This window comes from Pleuronectes platessa, chromosome 13 (assembly GCF_947347685.1).
Source record: "Pleuronectes platessa chromosome 13, fPlePla1.1, whole genome shotgun sequence".
NCBI classification, from domain to species: domain Eukaryota; kingdom Metazoa; phylum Chordata; class Actinopteri; order Pleuronectiformes; family Pleuronectidae; genus Pleuronectes; species Pleuronectes platessa.
In genome coordinates, this window is record NC_070638.1 from 11,054,598 (window position 1) to 11,077,541 (window position 22,944).

The 22,944-nt window shown below is 42.1% G+C and overlaps 3 protein-coding genes across 5 annotated transcripts; all 3 read left to right on the forward strand.

Annotated features, from left to right (window-relative positions):
* The first annotated feature begins 27 nt into the window (after window positions 1–27).
* On the forward strand, window positions 28–7,490 carry LOC128454538 (espin-like protein). Its single transcript, XM_053437955.1, has 7 exons — window positions 28–66; window positions 3,789–3,842; window positions 4,665–4,773; window positions 4,948–5,063; window positions 5,473–5,652; window positions 5,895–6,256; window positions 6,392–7,490. The coding sequence occupies exons 1-7, from the start codon at window positions 28–30 to the stop codon at window positions 7,488–7,490; spliced, it is 1,959 nt and encodes a 652-aa protein (XP_053293930.1).
* Window positions 7,491–8,263: 773 nt separating this feature from the next.
* On the forward strand, window positions 8,264–14,023 carry LOC128454834 (ras-related protein Rab-6B). Of its 2 annotated transcripts, XM_053438395.1 has the most exons (8): window positions 8,264–8,396; window positions 10,317–10,375; window positions 10,984–11,037; window positions 11,555–11,660; window positions 12,120–12,231; window positions 12,379–12,472; window positions 13,261–13,327; window positions 13,959–14,023. In XM_053438395.1, the coding sequence occupies exons 1-8, from the start codon at window positions 8,327–8,329 to the stop codon at window positions 14,021–14,023; spliced, it is 627 nt and encodes a 208-aa protein (XP_053294370.1). In that variant the 5' UTR covers window positions 8,264–8,326. The 2 variants fall into 2 exon arrangements, with proteins under 2 accessions (XP_053294370.1, XP_053294371.1); XM_053438396.1 differs by lacking the exons at window positions 11,555–11,660; window positions 12,120–12,231; window positions 12,379–12,472.
* A 2,289-nt stretch (window positions 14,024–16,312) lies between these two features.
* aire (autoimmune regulator) lies at window positions 16,313–22,316 on the forward strand. Of its 2 annotated transcripts, XM_053438537.1 has the most exons (13): window positions 16,313–16,492; window positions 16,605–16,779; window positions 17,165–17,308; window positions 17,494–17,559; window positions 17,737–17,877; window positions 18,028–18,128; window positions 18,222–18,343; window positions 18,454–18,517; window positions 19,493–19,621; window positions 19,751–19,866; window positions 20,553–20,640; window positions 20,831–20,929; window positions 21,313–22,316. In XM_053438537.1, exons 1-13 carry the CDS (start codon window positions 16,346–16,348, stop codon window positions 21,394–21,396), a joined length of 1,476 nt encoding a protein of 491 aa, XP_053294512.1. In that variant the 5' UTR covers window positions 16,313–16,345; the 3' UTR covers window positions 21,397–22,316. The 2 variants fall into 2 exon arrangements, 1 of the variants encoding a protein (XP_053294512.1); XR_008341660.1 differs by lacking the exons at window positions 16,313–16,492; window positions 16,605–16,779; window positions 17,165–17,308; ... (1 more) ...; window positions 17,737–17,877; window positions 18,028–18,128 and having other exon boundaries at window positions 18,203–18,343; window positions 21,316–22,316.
* The last annotated feature ends 628 nt before the right edge of the window (window positions 22,317–22,944 follow it).

A 22,944-nucleotide genomic window follows, 5' to 3' on the forward strand; every position in this document is an offset into this window, starting at 1 on the left:
TGCCGATCAGGGATCAGTTTTTTGCACATGCAGCTCGACGTGGATGAGGTGGTCATTGTGGAGCGGGTTGGTGATCCCGGGTCTGCACTCACTCTCTTTGCTCTGAGCCGATTGACAGAAGCAGTAGCAGGTCCCAGCCTGTGATAGTCTTAATCTCAGAGCTCACGTTTATCTTTTGAGTGTTCTAGAGTTTTTTCTCATGTCTGTGGACACGTAACAAAAGTTGTGAAGAAAATAAAATAAAAGGCGAAATAAATAAATGAGTGTTGAAACTTATGCATCATTTCAATGTCGTGTGTCTCATTGTTACCCACTTAAACCTATTTACAGTACCTGGCTTTAAGAGATCCATCACAGTAAACTTCACACTACACATCGGATGGAAAAGTACATGATGCAACTTGTAAATCTTTGATTACACTGTAAATAATTTAAATCATCTCTTAGGTGTGACTTACAATGATATTGCCTGATTCTAGCCACCGAACTGCACATATACTGAGTCTGAACATGTACAATAAAAAAGTTACAACATAAAGTTACTGCACAATAATGGCTGCAATTTTTTTTGATTTTGAATAACAATATAAACTTTTGTTTACCATCATAATTATTCAGATTAACCTCCATTGAGATTTTATTTGTGTCTGGAATGCTGAGCGCTGTTAAGTCCAGTTAGGAACTCTATTTTATTCCTACTGATCTCTGCAAAGTTCCACACCTGTCACAAAATGCACACTTAATATAAAAATCACATCACAACTAAAAAAATTATAATAATTTGCCTTGCCTACCTTTTCTCATATATGTATATTTTCCTGTGTCCTGTAGTGTGAACACTGATGATAAACAGTTTTGAATGTTAAAACAAATGTTCTGAATTTTTTCGACAGTCCCAGAGAAGATAGATCAAGAAATACGTAGTTCCACATCTGATTAAATAGATTATAAAAAAAATTCTTAATAGGAGATTTTTGTTTAACATGAAATCTCTTTGAAACCTTAAAAATGTATATATATGTATATATATATATATATATACATATATATATATGTTTACTTCCAGCCATAAAAGCCTAAGCAAATATTGCTGACACATGCTATAATGTCCACTGTAAATAAAGCTCTTCTTGTCCTTCCCTAACTCATCACGTTTCACAGGAGAAAAAAAGGTCTTTAAACATAACCCCAACAAGACAGTGCTGACAAAGCAACTTAAAAATTTCCCCAAAATGGAAAGTGTAATGTAATGTTCTTTTCATGTCTGTTGTGCTCAGAATGAACACACACGGTGTGTGTGTGTGTGCGTCTGTGTGTGTGATGGTTGCTTTTGTGCAGCCTTCCATTATTGATTATGTTCTCACACATGCTCTGCTGCAGCAGGGGCCAGTCCAGCTAATCCCTTAAGAACAGAGGCAGAAATACTGGGCTTGACACAAAAGGCCCCAGACTGAGTGAGGGGCAGCTGCTACCTCCCATCAGGCCCTGGGGTTCATTCTATGGTTTCACCAGACCACTGACAAACAGTTAGTCTGATCAGATACTGTCGGCCTTTTCTATGGAATGAATGTAAAATATTTAACCATGCGCATTTCAATATCTCCGTGTGAATGTTCTGCCGCAGTGAGACATGACAGCAGCTGGCATTTGATTAAAGATATTTGTTCCAGGCCTTTTGTAAAAATGAATCAGTTTTGTTAACTGATTCACAGGAATATAGAAAATGTCAGCAGGAGTTTGGACTCTAGCTGAAATGCCACACACACACACACACACACACACACACACACACATAACCTTGTATTTCTCATTGGCATAATGTATTCCCTGGAGCTCCTAACCCTGACCTTAGCCATCGCAACTAAATGCCTCACCCTTACCCTGACCCTAACCCCAAAATCAAGTCTTAACTCAAACTCGATGGAAGTGGGTCTGAATATGAAAAATGGCAAACATGTCCTTACTTTCCCAAAATGTCCCCACACCGTAAATTCAGACGTGTTTGTGACCTTGTAAGGACACTCCAGAGACCACTTCTGCCCTTCTAGTTCTGCCCTGGTTCAAGCTTCCTTCCTCGGATCCTCCCTGAAGTCAACCTGCCTTCTTCCATCCCTCCGGTTCAGCTCATTCAAGATTACCTCCCGCTCTTGAAACCTCTTGGAGCTTTATTGTGTTAATAAACACAATTGACCTTTTGGAACTGCTACTTCTGCCTCTGCGCTTTGTGTCTGACGACTGGGTCCAGTTTCTTGTTGCACTCACAAAAGCTTTGGTCCCCATGAGGTCCACTGGTCCTGAGTACACAGCTCAATGTATATACTGGAAAAGGTCCCAAAGAGGTAACAAAAACAGGTACACACACACAGTATGTCCTCTCCTCCATATGTGCACAGTGCTATCGTTCTATACTTCCAGGTGCAGGTCACCCTATCCCACCTGTTTAATTATGCACACTAAGAAGGACCCCCATCTGAGGTTTGGGTCCTGGTGATGCTGCTCCTTGGTCTTACTGTTTATTCGCTGCTCCACAGTGAAGAGGCAGACAACACCTACTTCTGTATCGTTCACTATTTTATATGAACATTTTTTGTCATCGAGTATTATTTTGTGCTGTCACACCAAACTGTGAGTACTGCGTGTGTTCAGGTTATGATCGCTGATTAACGATTATTGGTTTGAATGAAAAGTGAGCTTGGTTTAAACGAGTCAAATGTATAGATAAAAAATGTAATAACGTAAATATTACAATTAGACAAAGATTTGGAATTGGTGTTGCACTCCAGAGAAGGAAACCCGTTTCTGCTTTTAAATATAAAATACACTTAATTCTGAAATGTGTATTTTGGACTGGTGACAGATTTTAACTGTTGGTATCTCACTAAGTTTGAGTGAGATGAGATAGGAAGCAGAAAAGAGTTACAGACAAACATCACCGGCAGTGCCAGGCAAGGCAGTTTTATTTATAAAGCACATTCCATCTACAAATAAGAGAACAAGAGGAGCAGAATAAAAGAGGCTAATAGACTAAAAAGGATTACAAATACGATATTTTTTAAATAAGTCAAAGAAGTAAAATAATATGAATGACAGAGATTGGAAATATATGAAATAATCAAATAAAATGCATCTAAGGTATTATAGTAACAGTTAAAAACATTGATTTGGTAAATGCACTAAATACAATACACAATTCATATATAGAAAACATCACAATTGTTGTGAGCTTTTCTTCATGATTGATTGGATAATTAAGGTCAGACATTTTTATTTTCTATGGTAATATAAGTTGTGCATAAAGCATTTACAGCTTTACTTTATTCAGAACATCTTTATTGTCAGTATACTATTCAAGCTATTGAATGGCACTGAGCCTGTGAAAAAAAAGAATCCACTGAATCAGTCAGGTTACCTGAAGCAGGATATCAAGTCTCTCCAAACTGTACCAGACTTTCTCCTGCTCTCCGTGGGGGCTACGCTACATTCACCGAAGTTCACAGACATTCACCAACATTCACTGCCGAGGGTCCAGTTTCACCACCTCTTGTTTGAGCTCCAAGCACTATGAGCTGTGGCCTCTGTTATTTATATTAACCCCATGTGCATGTGTGTGCACGTGTGTGTGTGTGTGTGTGCTCTCCATTGGGGGTTCTCAGTCACTTAGAAGATTACCTTGGAGTGGTTTAATGCTGTGTGAGCTGTGTCACATTTCTCTGCCATGTGCAGTTGTTTGGTTTGTCTGGTCCCTGTTCATGTTGCTCTGTGTTGTCGTCGTTTTGTGTCATTTTCAGAAAGCTGAGCTCCTGCTGCTGCGAATGAGCAGGGTCAACATGGAGACCAGCAAGGTGACCAGTCATCAGTCAAGGGATCAAATGATAGGCTTCTTAACGCAACTTAAGAAAATGGGTGTTTGACTCCCTTTATTAAAACTTTAAAAACTTTAAAATGAGCCATGGTTAATATTATTAGCTGCATCTGGGCTTTTCATTTGTGTAAGGTCAAAATGTTTGTTGTGAAAAAGGTCTAAGGCTAAAAATCAATACCATCTCTATGGAAGGTGGAGTCGCCATTGCCTCCATGTTCAAGAGGCCCAAAACATTGTCTTGTGAACAAAATGCCACAGTTGAAAGGTTTCTATCCAGGCATTCCTGAGATGTTGCGTTCACGAGACAAGAACGTTTTTTCGTAAGGTCACAGTGACCTTGAACTTTTACCTTTGAGCTTTGACGACCAACTTCTCAGCAGTTCAACTGTGGGTCAAAGTAAATATTTGAACCCAATTTCAAAGGAATCCCTGGAGGTCTGGAGATATCATGTTCACAAGGTTACAAACGTTTACATTACATGACATTTCATTTGACCTTAGATCACCAAAATCTACTCAGTTCCTCCTTGAGTCAAACTGAACTGTAACGATTCAAGAAATTCTCTCCATGGGTTCTTGGGCGGAGATAACAAACCGTTCATTTTCATCAGAGATAACAGCAAAAACTAGTGATATATAAGATAGTTTACTAAAATGAGCACTGTCACACCAAGTTTCCCCATATGTGCATATACTTTTTGGGAAGTGGGAGCTCCTTTAAGCGTGACTCATGCCTGCTGTGTGTGTCTTTGTGTGTGTGTGTCTTTGTGTGTGTGTGTGTGTGTGTGCGTGTGTCCATCAGCCAGTGAAAGAGGTGCTGCCCCTCCCTCGTCACCCTGCCTCCCCCCTTGCTCCCTCTTCTAAAAACCCCACCACCGGCTCCATCCAGCATTTGCAGCTGGCCTCCTCAGGTGATTTCACTCATTGGCCTTTCAACGTGTACATTTCAACAGGTTTTAGGAATCTGGTTTAAATTATAACATATTATTATCCCATACATTTATTTAGTCATTGCAGCATTACATTTATACTTTCATGTCGTCTGTGTTTGTATTGATTATTTATCTCAAAAAATGTTTTGACAGTGGTGACGTCGTTCCACCTGAAGCCTCCAGAGAGGGATCTGACCCTCATGTCTCACATGAAGTCTCTAAAGTCTCTGAAGCACGCTGGCTTCACAGCTGTCTTCACTGGACAACCGGTAACAAAAATAGGAAAATAATAACAATAATAACTTTTTTTAAGTTTTAAATTAAAAAAAGCTGTAAAAGCACAGGTATATGTAATGAAATGAGGGAACGCTGGATACAATTTAGTTGGTCCTGGTATATTTTTGTTAAATTGGCTCACTCTCCTGCTGTCATGACTTTCTGAGACACCTTAGTATCACCTTTATGTTATTTGAACCCGACCCTTTCCCTGCTATGACAAGTCTGCATGTTTTGTGCTGGGAATAAACCGATGCTGATTTGATTTTAAAATATATCATCAGTTACTTTGGCTTGACCTTTAGCCTACTGGTGTTTGATGCTACGCTGTTTATACTCTGGAATGTGGCTCCAGACGCAGCTCGCTCTCTGACTGTGTCTCACGTTGTTGAACGCCCACAGAGGCTTGACAGTGAGGAGGTTTTAGCGGCAGAGCCAATCGTTGATGTGATCCTGGCCGACATTGACTCTCTGGTGCCCACGTACGATGAAGCCGGCTGCCCCATAGCAGAGTGGAAACGACAGGTGATGGTGCGGCAGCTGCAGGTCCGGCTGCAGGACGATGAGGAACAAAGGAGACAGGTACTCTTCATCGGTAGCTTTGTACCCTATGTACAGGCGGATCAAGAGAAAATGTCATGGGGTGGCAGGAGGGTGGCATGGGGACCTTTAAGGGGTGGCACAAACTTCCCCTTCTTCATCTTGAGCTTGAGGTGGAATTCACACGGTTCATGCCCAGTTTAATACATGCAAATAGTTATTAAAAGGTTAAACTATTCCTTTAAAAAAATATCTCTGTTAAAATGTCTTCATCCCTCTAACAGGACACGACTAATGGCTACACAACAGAGGACGGCTGGAAGTATTCCGAGGCGCACAACGCAGTCCTGGGGCCTTTCGGGGAGCTGCTGACCGAGGACGACCTGGTGTACCTGCAGCAGCAGATAGAGACTGTGTCCCTGCAGAAACACTGCCGGGCCTACGAGCTGGAGCTGACCCGGCTGACCGAGGAGCTGAGGGCCATTTTACCCGACCCCATTGTCAACATCTCTCTTAACACTGAGGTCCTACAGCAGCTGGACGCAGAGAGCAAAATACACCTGACTTTGCCAGTGTGGTGCAGTCGTGTCTCAGAGATTGTTAAGAGCATGTCTCTGCTGGTGGCCAACCTGAGCCAAACCACAGAGTATAGCGGTGAGAGGAGAATAATGGAAGGGATGATGGAAGGGCTGCAGGGCGTCAAAGATGGTTCAGGGATCGATGTGGGACAACAAGGCCCAGAGATGGTGCCAGCACACGTGGAGACCTCTGGTGGATGCAGGATACCTCATATAGGTATGGCGTCTGCTTTCAGCCATCGTTTAGAAGCCAACAGCTACAGCAGAGCGCGGAGAGAGAGGGTGGAGATGGAGATCCAACAGTCTGGGGTGTCGGTGAGAAACCTCAGATCCAACTTCGAAGGTCAGATTGGTGGCATTTATCCCTTCGCTGGCGTCGTGAGTGGAGGCCACGTCATGAGGAACCAGGCAGCGGTTGGGGCCACAGGAGGAAACGACCCAGACGGCAGAACGGGAAGCAGCGGTGATTTGAGCTATGGCGAAGCTCCTAAAAAAGTCGTACCTGTGAAGGAGACTAGCAGCTTGAGGAAAGAGCGCATAGTGGTGCTGTTCCTGAGCCACTGGAAAAAATCTGCATACGCTATTTCAGTGAGAGCGGCGAAACGGAGAGACGAGCAGGAGGCGGCATCAGGTAGAGTGACAGCAGCGCCGCCCCAAAAGAAAATCACCTCCATGTTTCAGTTCTGCCAGCAACGAGGCGCCGTAGACAAGATTCTGAAAACCTGGAGGAGTAACTTCGAACTCAAAGAGGGGCCGAAGTCCTGTTCGTCCTCCTCTCGGGTAACCTACTCCCCAGAACAATTCCTGCCCGATGTGGACGGCGTCGCGGTGAGCCACGACAGCTTGACCCTTGACCTCTTCATGCTGGGATACTTCCACATCCTAGAGCAGGAACTGTTCCCCGAGGAGAGGAAGATGAGGCATCTCCTCTGCTTCGAGGTCTTCGACCACGTGGGCGGTTTCCCCTGGGAGAAGGTGCGGGACTTCCACAAGGCAGTGTTACAGGAAATCCAGGCCGGGAGGCGACAGTGGAGCGACGGCTTCGAGGACATCAAAGTTCACTTCTTTGGGGAATCGAGGACATGTTACCGTGCATCATCAGCACCATCGTCATCATCATTGTTGCCAGATTCCAGACTAGTACCCAAAGTCATAGTTCATACTGCTTTCCCAGACGAGTTTAGTGGCGACACACACGCTTCTTGTTTAAAAAATGAAGACATTTGTAAATACATCGACCGCAGCTTTGCCTTCTGGAAAGAGAAGGAGGCCGAGCTGTTTGATTTTGAACATCGGTCTTGATATTTCTTCACTAAATGATGTTATCTAGCTGTGCTTATTTATGGGGGACTGGTGGGATCTGAATAAAGTGAAGTTGATCGATGTACTATTGCTACAAACTCCGGTAGCTACGTCACACTCCAGTCATTACACACAAACGTCTCTGACTCATAGAGATGGAAAGATATGGGTGTTTACCAAGCAGAGATCCATTCAAGGGCATTATGGGAGCTGTAGTCATTTATTAGATAGGGAACAAACACAGTTGTAGTCTGATAACATGTAACAAGCCGTACTTCATATCATAACAGACATAACAAGAAATAAAACACTTTAATTCCACTGTAATTAAAAACCGCATTATGCCATTTTAGACCTAAAATACAATATTCTTAGACACTATTTCTCTAAATACAAACCTTGTTAATTAAAATAACTTTTTTCTTAAACCCAAATATAATAGTGAGATATATTTTAAGAAAAGGTTTAATAATAATAATAGTTTATTACGGAGTAAAACATCAGTTATCTCCGAAGTGTGGTGATGGAGGCTTATTAGTAGAAAATGCAAATAACCCAGAATCCCCACCAACCAATATTTGCCTTAATATGACTCTTGATTAGCTCATATCCCATCTATGAAGCTCATATCGTTTGGGGTCCAATAGAAAGGTAAGTGACGGAAATAGGTGAGGTCGCGCAGGCGCACAAGCAGGCCCGAGGCTGACAGGAGGATGCTGAGCTGCATTCCCATCATTTTGTGAGGAGAGTAGGATCCCACAAGCGGAGGAGACGCGGCGCCGCAAGAACCCACTCACTTAAGGAACCATCCGAGTCGAGCTCTCTTATCTGCCACCATGTCAGCTGGAGGAGATTTGGGGAACCCCCTGAGGAAATTTAAACTGGTGTTTCTGGGCGAGCAGAGCGGTGAGTCAGGGGCGCGGGGGTGGTTTGGGGTTTTGGGCGGTCCGTCCTCCGCTATAACGCCAAACATGCGCATCGTATATGTTTGCAGGCCATGCATGCGATTGGGTTGATTCCTGAAAGTTTCTGTCTGGATGCAGAGGAGGTGCAGGCCGGCTCCTGGCGCTCCTGACGCCCATGTTGTCGCTACTGGCACAAGATGTGACTGGAGAAAATCTGATTAACCCAGCAAGGGGAGGAAAAACCCTAGCAAAGAATAAAAAATAAAAAATCGCAGGCACCCTCACTAGATTGCAGATGTATTGAATGCAACGCGATGATTAAAAAAATAAAAAACCGTGCGTGAAATCCTTGAAGAATATGTCGCAAATTGTGATGTTTCGCATCTTAGCAGGGCGATGTGGTGTTTTGATGGTGCTGCAGTGACCGACAAATACGCACAACCCGTCTCCACATAAGAGCTTTATTCCACTTCCATCGCTTATTCCCGACACCAGCAATCCTTTATCACGTGTCACGCTGCAGGGTGTGGTGTTTTCATTCCAGCATTAGTGTTGTTCTTTTAGAGAGAAGACCATAAACAGTCCCCATGTGTCAGTTCGGGACACACCCAAAGCTGCCGGGCGATGTCGGTAGCATCTCCAAACCACAGCCTCCACTTCGCTCCCATGAATAATCGAACAGGGGCTAAAAACGAGGCTTGACAGCGCCACAGCTCTATTTGCTTTATATTCTATATAATCTGTACATTGTGGCTGGATGTGTCTGTGTGTGCGGTTTGGTGTGATGGTACATATTCGGAGGCGCTGATCGATAGTGGTTGAATACGTGTTCAGACATCAGATATCCAGAGTGGCAGCACTGGGGCTGGTGTCTCAATAAAATACAGCAGAATGAACATGACCAGGCATTAATGTGACAGCAGCTTCATTGAGGTTGTGTGTTACATTGAGGATGCTTCAATCAGTGTGTGAGTATGTGTGTGTCTGTGTGTGTGTCGACTAAAAGCCTCCATGTGTGTTTGTGTGGCCTGTATGCTGCAATGTTTCTGTCCATGGTGCTGAATCGAGGCCTGGCCACTGCCCCATAGCTGGTTGGCTTCGAGACTATAAACTGCTGTCTGCATATATGGAGGATCCTATATTAGGAGAAGTGCTGTCCACACTCATCATCTGGACCTGATGTAAAATGGTGCTAAAGACGGTGCAGGGTGGGATGTAAATAAAAATGGAGCCGAGTATGGGCTCACCTTGATCCTCGGAGGAGGCCCCGTCTGGTTTGACAGAACTGAATGTCTGAAATCTTCATGCGTTTTGTATCCCTCTGGTCATTTGTACCTCCTTTACAACTCATGTCCCTAGTCTTTTCCCAGTAACATCATTGTCCTCACTATTAATTTGTTCCTTATTGGATTAATAGTGACGGCCATTTATGGATCTTTTTTGACATTGTAAGAATGTTTAGGGCTGCAGCTCGCAAGTCCTTTCATTATTGATGAGTCCCATGAATATTCTTGTGATTAAATCGATTGTTTTCGCCCCATAGGATGTCTGAAAATGAAATGCCTGTGAGGGGACATCTTTAAATTGCTTGTTCTGTAAGGCGAACAGCGTAAAACCACAAAGATCTCACATATAAGAAATTAAAACAGGAGAAATTATCATATTCGAGAAGCTGGAACAAGGGGGATGTTTGGTATTCATAATTTAGAAATGACGTTAATGATTCATCGATTATCAAAACAGTTGCAGATTAAGTTAATTTAAATCCACATCTACATCTTTCTATACCTGCGATACTATTTAATCACATTTGATATCTTTTACCCCAGATTATTCTCTAGAATTTACTCAGGAAATAGTTTATGAATGTGTTTACACCCTTGACTAAAATAATAATCAACATGTGTGTGCTCTGTTCTAGTGGGGAAAACATCTCTCATCACTAGATTCATGTACGACAGTTTCGACAACACGTATCAGGTAAGATTCAGACCAGATCCAGAAGGACAAATGTATTTAGAAGAATTGAATTCATATGCATATGATGACATGTGTGGTTAATTACTTTATTTAAGAAGTAATGGTTCTTTGCATTTATCTTCTCTAAATATTTTATAAAGTGTAATGATTTGTATGTCCTCAAATGTTTGAATAAAGGTAATTGAGGTGACTACTGACAGGAGAGGTCTACATTATGTGAAGCTTTTCATATAATAATAATGACTAATGATTAATGCTTCACTGATATGCAAATTATATGTCCATAATCTGGGTCCATGTAAAAATTTTCATTTTCGTGTCCTAGTTTGAATGTTTGAGCAATATTAGATGAATAAAAAAGATATGGAGATTACTCTTTCCCTTGCCTTTCTCAGAAGTTAGGTAGATAAGTCTGAATGATTGAGCCCCGAAGGCAATTCAAATGAAATTAGTTTTTCAGTCTAATTTGATTTCAGAGCTTATTTGCTTCTTGTATTTTCCTTTTTATTTAACAACCTTCACTCTGCTGGAAACAGCAGAGGGGACAGGGAGACGGATCGCTCCTGAAGTCAGTTTTTTACTGATGATGATTCTTTTCTCCACCACAGGCGACCATCGGAATCGACTTCCTATCGAAGACGATGTACCTTGAAGACCGAACAGTAGGATGCCTTGATTGTCATTGAAAACTCAGATGAAGTTACACACATATATATTTACACATGCAGATGGATCAATGTCGTTGTAGTTGTAGTCAGTCGAAATGCTAAGCAAGAAATGGCCCAGTTTCCACCCTGTTTTGACTAATCCTTAATTTGATTTGCTTAATCGCTGCATTCTTCACACACTAACATGATTATCCTAAAGTTATTTCTGGTAGTAATAGCTAGAAACAACCTTTGGTGCTTCTCTGGCTTTTCTAGTCCTAAGAAGTCAAAGCCTTTTCCATGGATCATCCAGGCTACTTTAGCTGGTATTAATACGCTCTCTTTGTCAGGATATTATGTTCTGTCAGCCTGCACACAAGCTGATACCGGTTTATCCCCTTTAGATGTGCACTTACAACGCTTTGACATCTCTATAGTATAAACAGTATACATAGTGTGATGTTGAATCAGCTGCTGAAGGTGTGTGTTACCCTGTGTGTGTGTGTGTGTGTGTGTGTGTGTGTGGATGCAGGTAAGGCTCCAACTGTGGGATACAGCTGGACAGGAACGTTTCAGGAGCCTCATCCCGAGCTACATACGAGACTCTACTGTAGCTGTGGTTGTCTATGACATCACAAGTGAGCAGAAAGCTACCTGTCTTGTTTAAACATGCATGAGTGTTTTAATCTGTTTATAATCTATCTAAGATTTACAGAAAACTCTGTCTGTCTGTATGTGGAATGCTCATCTGGAGAGTCCTTCATCTTATTAGCATCACACTCAGCATGTGTATCGTTAAGGGCCCAATTAATGAATTATTTCTGAACTCATAAGCGTGAGTGACAGATGCAGCTTCAGGGTTCCGTGGACTGAGTCCTGAAGCCGGTCATTACTTGCTGCGGGTCCAATCCCTGCAGGTGACTTCTACAGTTTCAGAAAGAAAATTGCAACAAGGGCCATTCCAACAGGCGGGCTTTGAACGGGCACTGCAATAGTTCATAAAAAAATTAGTGGAGTGGCCCTATTTGTTCAAGGCCTTTTAATAATGCAAAGAAAAAAAATAAACTGAGTATAAATTAAACGTCTGGTGTCCACAGATGTGAACTCCTTCCAGCAGACCTGCAAATGGATCGATGATGTCAGGACAGAGAGAGGAAGTGATGTCATCATCATGCTTGTCGGCAACAAAACAGATCTGGAAGAGAAGAGGTGAACATGACAATTAGCTCCAGTGAATGTACTCCTTGATGTGGAGATTTTTTAACCTGAGAAGAAAGTGTGTCGTTAAAAGCAACATCTTGAATAATTAGCCTTCATCATCATGATGCTGAGTCTGGCCTGATTTCTCCACTGCAGGCAAATCACGATTGAGGAAGGCGAGCAGAGAGCCAAAGAGCTGAACGTCATGTTCATCGAGACCAGTGCCAAAACAGGCTGCAATGTCAAACAGGTGACGCCTGCAGTTTTGCCGTATTTCACAGCATTCTAGGCCTCAGTTGCTCTCAGATCCTCTGCTATCTCTCTGAGCGCCTCCAAGGTGACTGAGGCAACATGTATTGATAAGTGTAAATATGTGTAACAGTGATTGGAGTGTGGACTGTGTGCACATTCACCCCGGGGCTGACTGAGCAGTGCAAGCTCCCCAGAACAGAGCTGGCATCTAACTAAATACATTTACTCAAGTAGTTGTACTTAAGTATTTCTATTTCACGCTGCTTCATATTTCTGCTCCACACTTTTACATAGAAAAGACAAGATGCATATATAAAATACAATATATGGATAATAATTAAACTACTTGACAGAATACAACTTAAAATGAGTTCAACCTCGACCGACAACAGTCAAATTCTGCTCGCACATTATTGCACCAGCAATAACAGTCATATCAAATATGTCATGTTTTAACACTTTACATTTCTCTATTTACTACTTGTACTTGGATGTTCTTGTACTTGAAGTACATTTTGTACATACTTCAATATAAGTAACACATTCAATGCAAGAGTGGGGAAGTAATGTTCCTAAAATGCTAAAATGTACATTTTCACTTAAAATTAAGAGAAATCAACCAAAATCCCACAGAAAAAAAATTTGAAGTGCTGTTGACAATGCAGGACATGTTTATAAAAAAAAAAAAATGTAATTTTTAAACTTGCTGTCCTCTTGCTTGCTCTGTCTCTTTCTCTTCTTTCCTCTTCTTCTCCTCCTCCTCCTCCTCCTCTTCCCTCCCACCAGCTGTTTCGTCGGGTTGCAGCAGCCCTACCTGGAATGGAAAGCTTGGACGATGCAAATCCTGAAGGCAGTATCCTTTACAGCCGCTGTGAGTCCGACGCTGGGCTGAGAGCCAAACAGCTGATTTCTAATCTCTTAGCCTACTGTCTACTGAGGCACGGGCCATTAAATCTTTTTTCATGCTTAGTAGAGAAGAAATGCAGCGTGCCAAGAAGACAGTGTGGATGCACAGGTGTAGCACCACTTGGTGGCTGTATAGGAAATGACATAGTCTTTGGATGGCTGGTGGAGGATTGGGAGGGACTGACTGAATAGAGAAATACTGATTCAATACATTTTAATGAATTCATGAAAAATAACAAATCTAAATGTGTGGGCAAACTTTCATCGCTATTGGATTTTTGTTGAGGGAACTAGGGTGACGCTCAGTGGGAAACAAAGACAACCTCTGAGTTCTGACCCAGATGATATTTCACACTTGGTTAGAAGAATTACATTTTCAGGTACATCAAAGTTTTTTTTACCTGGTAGCTGCCTCCAATACGTAATCCCCGTCCAAGTAGCTTAAACACGGGCTGTGAATCTGACGTTGTTTGTTTTATGCTAATCCTATTCTTCTCAATCAACCAATACTACCAGCATGCAATATACCGATCTCATTTTCTCACCACCTGACTTTTCCTTAACCGGACAATTCCCAGTGATCGACATCAAGCTGGACAAACCGGCAGAGCCTAGCGTCCCCGAGGGCGGGTGCTCATGTTAATGCAGAGCTGCTATCGGACAGCTCCCTTCACACCATAGGCTTGTTGTGTTGCTTACTACTGGTTAGCTTCCAGTTGACTTCTCCAATTGGATATAGGATCCGGGCCTTGTATCTGATTGGACAAATCAAATGTTATCTCTCAGTCTTGTTCAGTTGTAAAATATTGTATACTTTGTCAATATGTAAGTGACTGGCGGAGAAAAGGGAAGAAAAAAAAAACATTGACATGAAAATGAACAAAAAACTGTTTTGGGGAAATGAAAAAGGGAGAAAAATGGAACAACCAACGGAGTTCTTTTCGCTGTTATGTTTTGTATTTTTTATATATAAAAGGGAAAGCACCAAAAATGATGCCTAAACATGGAAGGAGAAATAGTGGGGGCCGAACACGTCTGAATGTCTGCAGCACGCATGCACGCTGATCTGATCTTTGACCTTTGGCCTGCCCTCCAGGGTCTCTGCACTCTGGACGGAGGTTGACTATCTTAGAATGTTTTATAGCATCTCTCTATAGCATCTCATGACAAACACGTATCTCATTTGATATTCCCACAAGAGTCAACTTCCAGTAGGTTCACCTAACAGTAGCTGTGAAAATGTGGCACTCTATCTCTCTATGGGTTTAACTTTTATAGATCAAACTGTACCGTGGTTAAAAAAAAAAAAAGAAGTAATAAAAAGACAACTTACTATCACAACTCCCCCCCTCCCTCGAACCACTTCTCTCCTTCGCCTCGTTTCCCTCCCTTTGTCCCTTTTTTCCCTTTATCTCTCCCTCCCGCCTCCCCATCCCTCCATCCTGGTAATACACATATAGCGATCCACTGTAATGCACTGCACTGTATATAATAATGTAATATGTATGTTGTGAACGTCCCTCTGTAGAAGTGGTCCTTGTTCACCAGTATGAATAATGTAATAATGTTTAACGATTAATAAATTACAAATTAAAGGGCTTCACTCTCCTAACCATTAACACTTACCCGGTAGCAACATGGTCTGCTCTTTTGAATTCGTGATGTTACATGTGGATAATACAGGGATTCTATCATTTTTATCACAATGTGACTAAAGGGGTCAGGGCTTGGTAAGATTGTATTTATGTCTTTGTAATAAGACATTAATAGAAGATTGATTTGCCTCTGTATAAAGCATTCAAATATTGCAATGCAAATTCAATGTGCATTATTTAGTGCACACTTTCGCTTGAAAGAGCTAAATCTCAATCTAAAAATGACATATTAGAGAAATATATCAAATTAAATAGAACTGGAATGAAAAGCCACGTGAAGGCTAAAACTGAGCAGCATCTAACAACTGATGAAAAGCTTTAGTTAACACTTAAATGTTACAACTTGACTCTTCCAGCTACATTTTCCAGCTTTATATAACTGAGAGTTATCTTAACTTCATCAAGGAAGAGAAGATGAGTTGTTCCCAAACTATTGGAGTCCTAACTAGTGTGAGAATTCAAACTAGTTTCGGATGGGTTTGAGTGATATCTAAATAAGAGCAGAGCGGTGTTCAGGTATGTTTCTTGTTTAAATGCTTATGCTTAAGAAATGGAGCTGACAAATGTCGAAAGATGAGTGCTACCAACCTCAGCTTGGCTGCGTTACTTCGGATTTCCTTGGCAAAATGCTAACCTTCATTCTATTTTCTTGCAAATTACTCTTTGATTAGCAGAAGTTCCGTAACGAAACCCCTTTGTGAGGGAATATTGCAAAGTCATAATGATACTAGTCTTGACTCCATGCAGTGAGTCAGTGTCTGAGAACTTGACAGTTCAGGGGAAGTTGCGTTGGAAAGAACCTTTTAAGAAAACAACTGTCACCAATGCATCAGGTGGCTCAGACGTGGCTCTCCTGATGAGAGAGGACAGGTATTCCCCTCAACTGATCGCCCCTCATCTGATCCCCTGAGGGTTCAACAGGCGTACGGGGGCAATTAGTGCTGCTGCTTTACAGATGAAGTCCACAGAGGTGAAATATTCATTGTGGAGCATCTGGAAATCTCAGCCAGTCAGTGAAACAGCCCTGTACTATACTGGTAATGTCATTTGTGTGGATATGAATGTGCTGGTACGCATGTAATGGAGAAACAAGACTATAAAACTATATTAAAAGCAGAAATGCAAGGTTACATGAAAAGAGACATGTAAGGTTGTCTTGGAACACAAAGAATTCAGCATATCCCAAGAATGAAGACATCGTACAATGCTTCCTTCCTTGACTAGGACACACCCCTTGATAGCCAATCTACGACTTGTACGGTCTCTCAGGTCCGGGTCACTTTGCACCTCATTGACACACAAAGCGGACCATGTCCAGAGTGGAGGCTTTCAGGGACACGAACCTTCGCTCATTACTGAGGGAGTCGCGCACTGACATTGCCATGGCCGTGGACGACCCGTTCCCTCTTGTCTATGGTTTGGCAGACAAAAACATCATCACTGACCAAATGCTCAAGGTAAGGCATAGAAAAATGGAGTAACCACCATTATACATTTAAATCGTGGGTAACAACCCAGGAATACTTGACTTTCCTCACAGTACCTCTCTCTGTTTGTGTGGATCTGCAGGACACGCTAGAGAAGGAAAGTAGGGAGGGGATCCACAAGGCCATGTACTCGCTCCTGTCCTGGGTCCTGGAACAGAGAAGATCTACCATCCAGGCCTTCTGGGAAAATATGAGCAAGGACTACAACCTGGACAGCTACAGCAAGCTGCAGACGCTGCTCTCTAACCTGCACTCCAGTACGTGGTGTTCAGGAAAAAGCTTGGCATTAAAATGCTGCTGATATTCTTTTATCGCTCCGTGTTATGTGTTCCAAATTCTGTGAGCACAGAGGAACGGGGCACTACCCATTATATAAATCATCAATAATATATTTCTATACATATTCTTATATTTAAATACATTTTCAGTTAAGTCGGACATTGATAAAAGGTATTTTTTCGTAAAGTAAGTAATGGACGTTTGATTCTTTAAATCTTGAAGGTTGTTGTGTTTTTATACTGTTCCATTAGTCATGATTACTATCTCAATGTGGCACAGACGCAGTGCGGAAACAGCAGCTTTTAGGTCACACAAGTTTAGTCTTTAATCTCCTTCATCATCATCGCTGATTATATCTGGCAGAACGAGACGCTGCAGGTTCCAGAGGTGAGAAGAGTTCTCCCAGATCTGACAAAACTCCTCACGTGAAGAAGAGGAGCCATGAAGATAGAGAGACCGGCTCCAGCAAGATTTCACGCTATCATGCAAAGACAAGCGACGGTCCAGGTTATTTCCCATCACACACCTGTCTCTCTATTCCAACAATATTCCACTGCAGCCCATTGCACTTCCAGATTAGGAGAGAAAAGAAAGAAAATTCTCAGGACGATTTGTCATTTCTGTTGGTCAATAAGAATGAATTTTAACATTCAGTAAAAAGAATCTTGTGTTTTTCTGATTTTTTTTTCCAGGGGGTAAAGTAAAGTTATACAGAGTGAAGAGTGAAGCTCCTGCACCTCCGCTCACATCTGGAAATAGTAAATACCTCCACCAAGGACATTATGTTTTCATCTTCATTGATTCATTGTTTGTGCAATTTGGTGCAAATCCAAATAAAAAAAGGGATCTAGTGAATTAAGATGTCGTTTCACGAGGGGACTGTTGGAAACATTTATTTCATGCTACAGATACACTTAACTAAACTTGTCCCACAGGTGTGCAGGTAGTGTCCTCCTCAGTCCAGGCAGGAGTTACCCTCTCCTCCTCTTCTTCCTCCTCCTCTTTCGCCACTGAGCTGTCAGTCAGCCATGATGCCAGAGAAAAGATCCACATCAAGCAGGTGTTTGGCTCAGACGGTAAGCCATGACAAGAAAATCATTATTTCAATATTTTCAAAATATTGATATAACCGTCTTGCATCATCGGGACAGCAATAATAAACAATACGCATTTGTGTGTTAAAAGGCATAAAAAATAACTGACTACTGTGACTTTTTATTCAACAGGTACCATAAAGTGCATGAAAGAGGACACCAGTGCAGCGCTCACGTTCAAGGCTGCTAAGAGCACATTTCACCACAAGGGGGGGACAACCACAGGCATGAAGGTAAAGGTGGTAAAAGGCCTTCCTCCACTCACCTGGCTTTCATCTGTTTGCCTGATGTGTGTCTCTGTCTGCTCTGTGTGCCTGTGTCTTTAGGTTCATTACAATGACGATGAGTGTGCAGTGTGTAAGGACGGGGGGGAGCTGCTCTGTTGCGATGGTTGTCCTCGAGCCTTACACCTGACCTGCCTCGACCCTCCACTCACAACCATACCAAGGTTCAGATCCCTCAAATCTACCTGTGTCTTTTATTTATACATGTCAGCATGTGACTGTTTCTTTGTTTTTAAGTCCTTGCTCTGAAACAGTTGCATGTTTTAATCTGCAGTGGCAGCTGGCAGTGTGAGCAGTGCCGTGGAGTGAAAAGAGAGAAAGGCCAGCTTCCTTTACAAGTAAGGTCCTGACAGACAAATATTAGTTGACATGGGCTGTAAGTAAGTATTTAGTCAAAGTATTTAGTCAAATAGCCCAGAGCTAAGAGTGTTTGTGGTGAGTAATGTCCCTTCGGTGCTCTTTGGTTTGGAGTTCCAAGAACTTTAGACAACTTGAAGGAATCTGAGGCACTAAAGCAGGTGTAAAGTTAAAAAGCCTTTAAAAACTCATGGAAACTTTAATCATATCAACAGTAAAAGCATGGCAATGTGTTTCAGGCCTACATAGGGGCAAACACAAAATGTCCGTCCTTGGGCTGAGGTAGTTGTTCCGACTTTGGTGTTTTTGTATTGTTTGAAGTCGTAATGTGGAAAAAACAGTGTTGCTGTAAAGCAAATGTTTTTATTTATGTGTTTCGAGCATTTAAAATACACATTTATCAAATATTAGCTTTTTATCACAGGTCAAAGAAAAGGGATCAGTGACAAAAAGCTTCTATTTAGAGCGTTTTGAAAAATGAGACCAATCGATAATTAAAGTGTTGACATCAGTTACTCGGGGACTCGTGTATCAAAACCTTTTCCAACTGTCTGAACTGTTGTTCCGATTTGAGGTGGCGTTCACAAGAATGTTCCCAGACGGGAACTGATATTTCTGGTTATTCTGACACAGGCAAAGAAAAAAGGATTGCATGGACAACATCTCAGAGCATCTGAATATTAAGATTCCCCAATACATACAAAAATAAACAGCAGTAAAAGGATCTGATGCCTGAATAAACAATAAAGAAAAGGGAAGAAATCAAGTTCCCCTTTCCATCCTACATTTACCATTGTTAGCATCTCTTCTTTCCTCTCCTCAGTTGTATTTACAGAGCCCCAAAATACAAAGTTCCCATGACTTGACAATACAAATTAATCTCTTTATTGGGCTTTAAGAAACAATAATACCATATTTTCTAAAACCGACTAATGTCTATATGTTTTGTATCTCAGGCTGTCGTGGCTCAGCCTCAGCAAACAAACACCAACTCCTTCATAGACGCCTCCTTCTTCTCCTCACTGTCGTCCTCCTCCCTCACAAGTGTCACAGCTTCTGTGAATGGACCCGCTGCCAGAACCCAGGTACAGACCTGATGATGGTCTGCTTGTTGGAGTCCTTCTTTTACTTTCACATTTTGTTCACAACTCATTCAGCATTTTGTCTTTTCTGTCACAAGATAGTCTGGATGTATAAAAATGTGTTGTCCCCAGGGCTCAGGTCTGGACATCGTGAGGGAGGTGTGTGGCCTGTGCCGTCTCGGAGGAGGAGACCTGACTCAGTGCCTCCAGTGTTTGGGGCGTTTCCATGTGCACTGCCTCTTCTCAAAGTGAGACATCCACGTATCTCTTATTTAAAATGCATTTGAAAAAAATGACTCAAGATGGAGCAATTTTAGAGGATGACAGAAACAAATACTAATCCCAGCATCATTGTGCCCGTCCTAACCCTGTCGATTATTAAGGGCGTGTGCCGCAGCAGGGTATATGTGTGATCAACTGTTAATCACAAACTACAAATTGAAATCATCGGACAGTATTCGCATATTTTACTTTATAATATTGCATGAAGAGCAGTAAAGTGAAGAGTAATCAGATTAAGTTGCCATATGAAAGGGCCTTAAGCTCTTCCTCTGTATCCTCCTGTGTGTTTGAAATTACATATTGATTGACAGTAACATTAGACACCCCAAAACTATCTGAGTCACTCCCTACGTGTGTGTGTGTGTGTGTGTGTGTGTGTGTATGTGTGTGTGTGTGTGTGTGTGTGTGTTGCTGTAATTAAATCATTGTGAGGACCAGTTTAATCATAGACCCTACAGAGTGAGGACATATTTGGAATGTAAGGACATTTTGACCAGTCAGATTTTTTTAATGGGCTGTTTGAGGGTTAAGACTTGGTTTTAGGGGTAGAATTAGGTTTAGGCGAGGGTTAGGGTAAGGGGCTAGGGAATACATTATGTCAATGAGTGTCTACACAAAGAGAGACGTACAAACGAATGTGTGTGTTCGCCAGAGGGAGATCCATCTGCTCGTCCTGCTCGTCCTGCTCCAGACCCTGGGGCAGCTCTGCAGAGAAAGAGGCTGAATCCAGAGGCTCACAGGTTGGTTTGCACACGTGTACACAAAGAAGAGTGAAGAGTCTGGTGTCTGTGCAGAAAATATATATAAACCTTCACTGCATCATCTGAATATGTCCGAGTGTAACCTGAGTAATCTCTCCTATCCCTGTGTGTGTGTGTGTGTGTGTGTGTGTGTGTGTGGGTGGGTGTGTGTGTGTGTTTCTGTGTCCAGCTCACCCCAGTGGTTCAAAACACACTCAGTCAAGATCAGATCACCTCTGCCCCGGAGCCCATCCTCCATACGGCCGAACTGGACTCCATCCTGGGAGATGTGAGTCGGGGCTCGGTTACACACATGAACTCAAAACACGTAGACAAGATACGAATGGGATCATGCATGTCAGAGATGGCTGCTACACTTCTTATCATCCGGAGCCCTGAGGATCGAACAATAAGTGGCGGGGGGGGGGGTTGTCATGAAGTTGTTTTGTGTTGATCCGAAACGTATGATGCGCAGATGTCAGACGTTAAGTTTATTCCTCTTTTACGTATTGTAAGAATGTGTGTTTCTTAGCCCCGATGAATTGACTCTTAAGACAAACCTTGAGGCTAGTAAAGGTCCTTGCTGTGTGATGTCATTGTTTTAATGACATCACACACACATTAAACATATGGTGGATCTATGATTCCCCCCCACTGATCATTGTGTCTCAGCAGGGATCCATGGACGGCATCTTGCAGTGGGCTTTTCACAACATCTCCCGGCCTCTTCCAGACTCACAAGGGTGTTACCAGTGACGGGCGGACATGTGATCACACCTGCACCAATGAGCTCTCACCGGCTGAAGTTATATTGCTAATCAACATCGCTGGAGCATAAAGAACTGATTTTAAAATAAGCCTACACAAGAAAAATATCAAATTATGAGTAAGTAAGTACTCAGATGTTTGTAACTGCACGTATTATTCATGTATTGCACAGTGTTTTCCTCTGAGATAAACCACTGAGTCTTGGGATGTGTGATGAATGGTTGGATTAACCAGTTACAGGATGTTTTCATTAAAGCCAGTGAAACCAGCTCTGCTGAAATTACACTTCATTTATGGGACTGTATAAAATGTACACACGGGTATATCTAGGAATATGCAGCATTTATAAACTCAAGCACCTAACACTAGATTTTGACATGAGGTCCACCACAAAACAAGACAAGCCCTGCCAAGGCCATATACAGGAAATTAAGGAAAAATGCTCCATCTTGCATTATAAAATAAAGTGAATCCATTCCAAAGTTTGACGGGTGCTTCCCTGATCGAAACCTCATCCTTCCACCAAGTTCTGTGATAATCAGTCCAGTAGTTTTTTTGCATAATCTTGTTTACAAACAAACAAACCAACCCAAAACCAAACGGACCGGAGGGAAAAATCACATCGTTAGCGAACGTAATCTCACTTAAAATACGATGTAGAAGTTTACTTAAGATAATTTTAGTAGGAACATTCATCTTGTCAGATTTTGATAGACTGAAGCTTTTAAACTAGATTTTGACACAAGGGCCACCACAAAACATGACTTCAAAATTAACGAGTAACAAAAAGCTTGAGCTCATATTGTAGTAAAGTGATACCAATATGTATTTAAACAAAGACCTGTGAACCCAGAGCCCTGAAGGCCCCTGAAGATCTGTGTGTTTCACCTGGTTCATAATCCTTGATGTAACCCATTTATCTACTTTTTAGCTTAAACATCGTCTCTGAATAAAAGGACATTGCAAAAGTCAAGCAATATGTTTCGAACCATGAAATAAATACACTTTAAATTTGTCATTGCTCCACAAGTGTGACTCTGCATTTTTGTTTTTTTCACCCCTGTGAGTGAGACTGTGTGTATACTCAGGGAAAACAGTGTTTGAGACGATAGAAGACTTAGTCCCATATCAAACGCCTGAAGACAGACAAGACCAGTGTCTCACGACAGCAAATAAACACACACACACATGTACAGTGTTTGAAAAAAAAAAAGAACAATGCAAACCTCCACACGTGCACAAAGACAGATTGTTCCTCTGTGCGGGTCTGCAGAAGAATTCACACGTTCCACCAGATGGTTTCAATACAATGAAGTATGCACACAGAGAAATGAACTCTGTTTAACAGGGATTCCTTGAAAACTATCACTTAGAGGAGGAATGTTGTTTTTGTCATGGGACTCAGGAGTTGGAGCAGAGCTGCCAGAGGGATGGAGCTCAGCCAGGCAGTGTGCACATGTTTCTCCCCTTGGTATGTGGTTGCCATGGATCCCAGCTCCTACAGGCCCAAAACAGAGGGGATGAGAAACATTCTGG

What these genes read in the sequence shown, in the direction of transcription:
- LOC128454834 (XM_053438395.1), top strand. Translation starts at nt 8,327, where the DNA reads ATGTCAGCTGGAGGAGATTTGGGGAACCCCCTGAGGAAATTTAAACTG. An exon ending in ACAGATCTGGAAGAGAAGAG is followed by an intron (nt 12,232 to 12,378) that starts GTGAACATGACA and finishes TCTCCACTGCAG; the next exon opens with GCAAATCACGATTGAGGAAG. An exon ending in CAGGCTGCAATGTCAAACAG is followed by an intron (nt 12,473 to 13,260) that starts GTGACGCCTGCA and finishes CCCTCCCACCAG; the next exon opens with CTGTTTCGTCGGGTTGCAGC.
- aire (XM_053438537.1), top strand. Translation starts at nt 16,346, where the DNA reads ATGTCCAGAGTGGAGGCTTTCAGGGACACGAACCTTCGCTCATTACTG. An exon ending in GGACAACCACAGGCATGAAG is followed by an intron (nt 18,129 to 18,221) that starts GTAAAGGTGGTA and finishes CTGTGTCTTTAG; the next exon opens with GTTCATTACAATGACGATGA. An exon ending in GTGCACTGCCTCTTCTCAAA is followed by an intron (nt 19,867 to 20,552) that starts GTGAGACATCCA and finishes TGTGTTCGCCAG; the next exon opens with AGGGAGATCCATCTGCTCGT.
- LOC128454538 (XM_053437955.1), top strand. Translation starts at nt 28, where the DNA reads ATGCAGCTCGACGTGGATGAGGTGGTCATTGTGGAGCGG. An exon ending in AGGTGGTCATTGTGGAGCGG is followed by an intron (nt 67 to 3,788) that starts GTTGGTGATCCC and finishes TGTCATTTTCAG; the next exon opens with AAAGCTGAGCTCCTGCTGCT. An exon ending in TCAACATGGAGACCAGCAAG is followed by an intron (nt 3,843 to 4,664) that starts GTGACCAGTCAT and finishes TGTGTCCATCAG; the next exon opens with CCAGTGAAAGAGGTGCTGCC.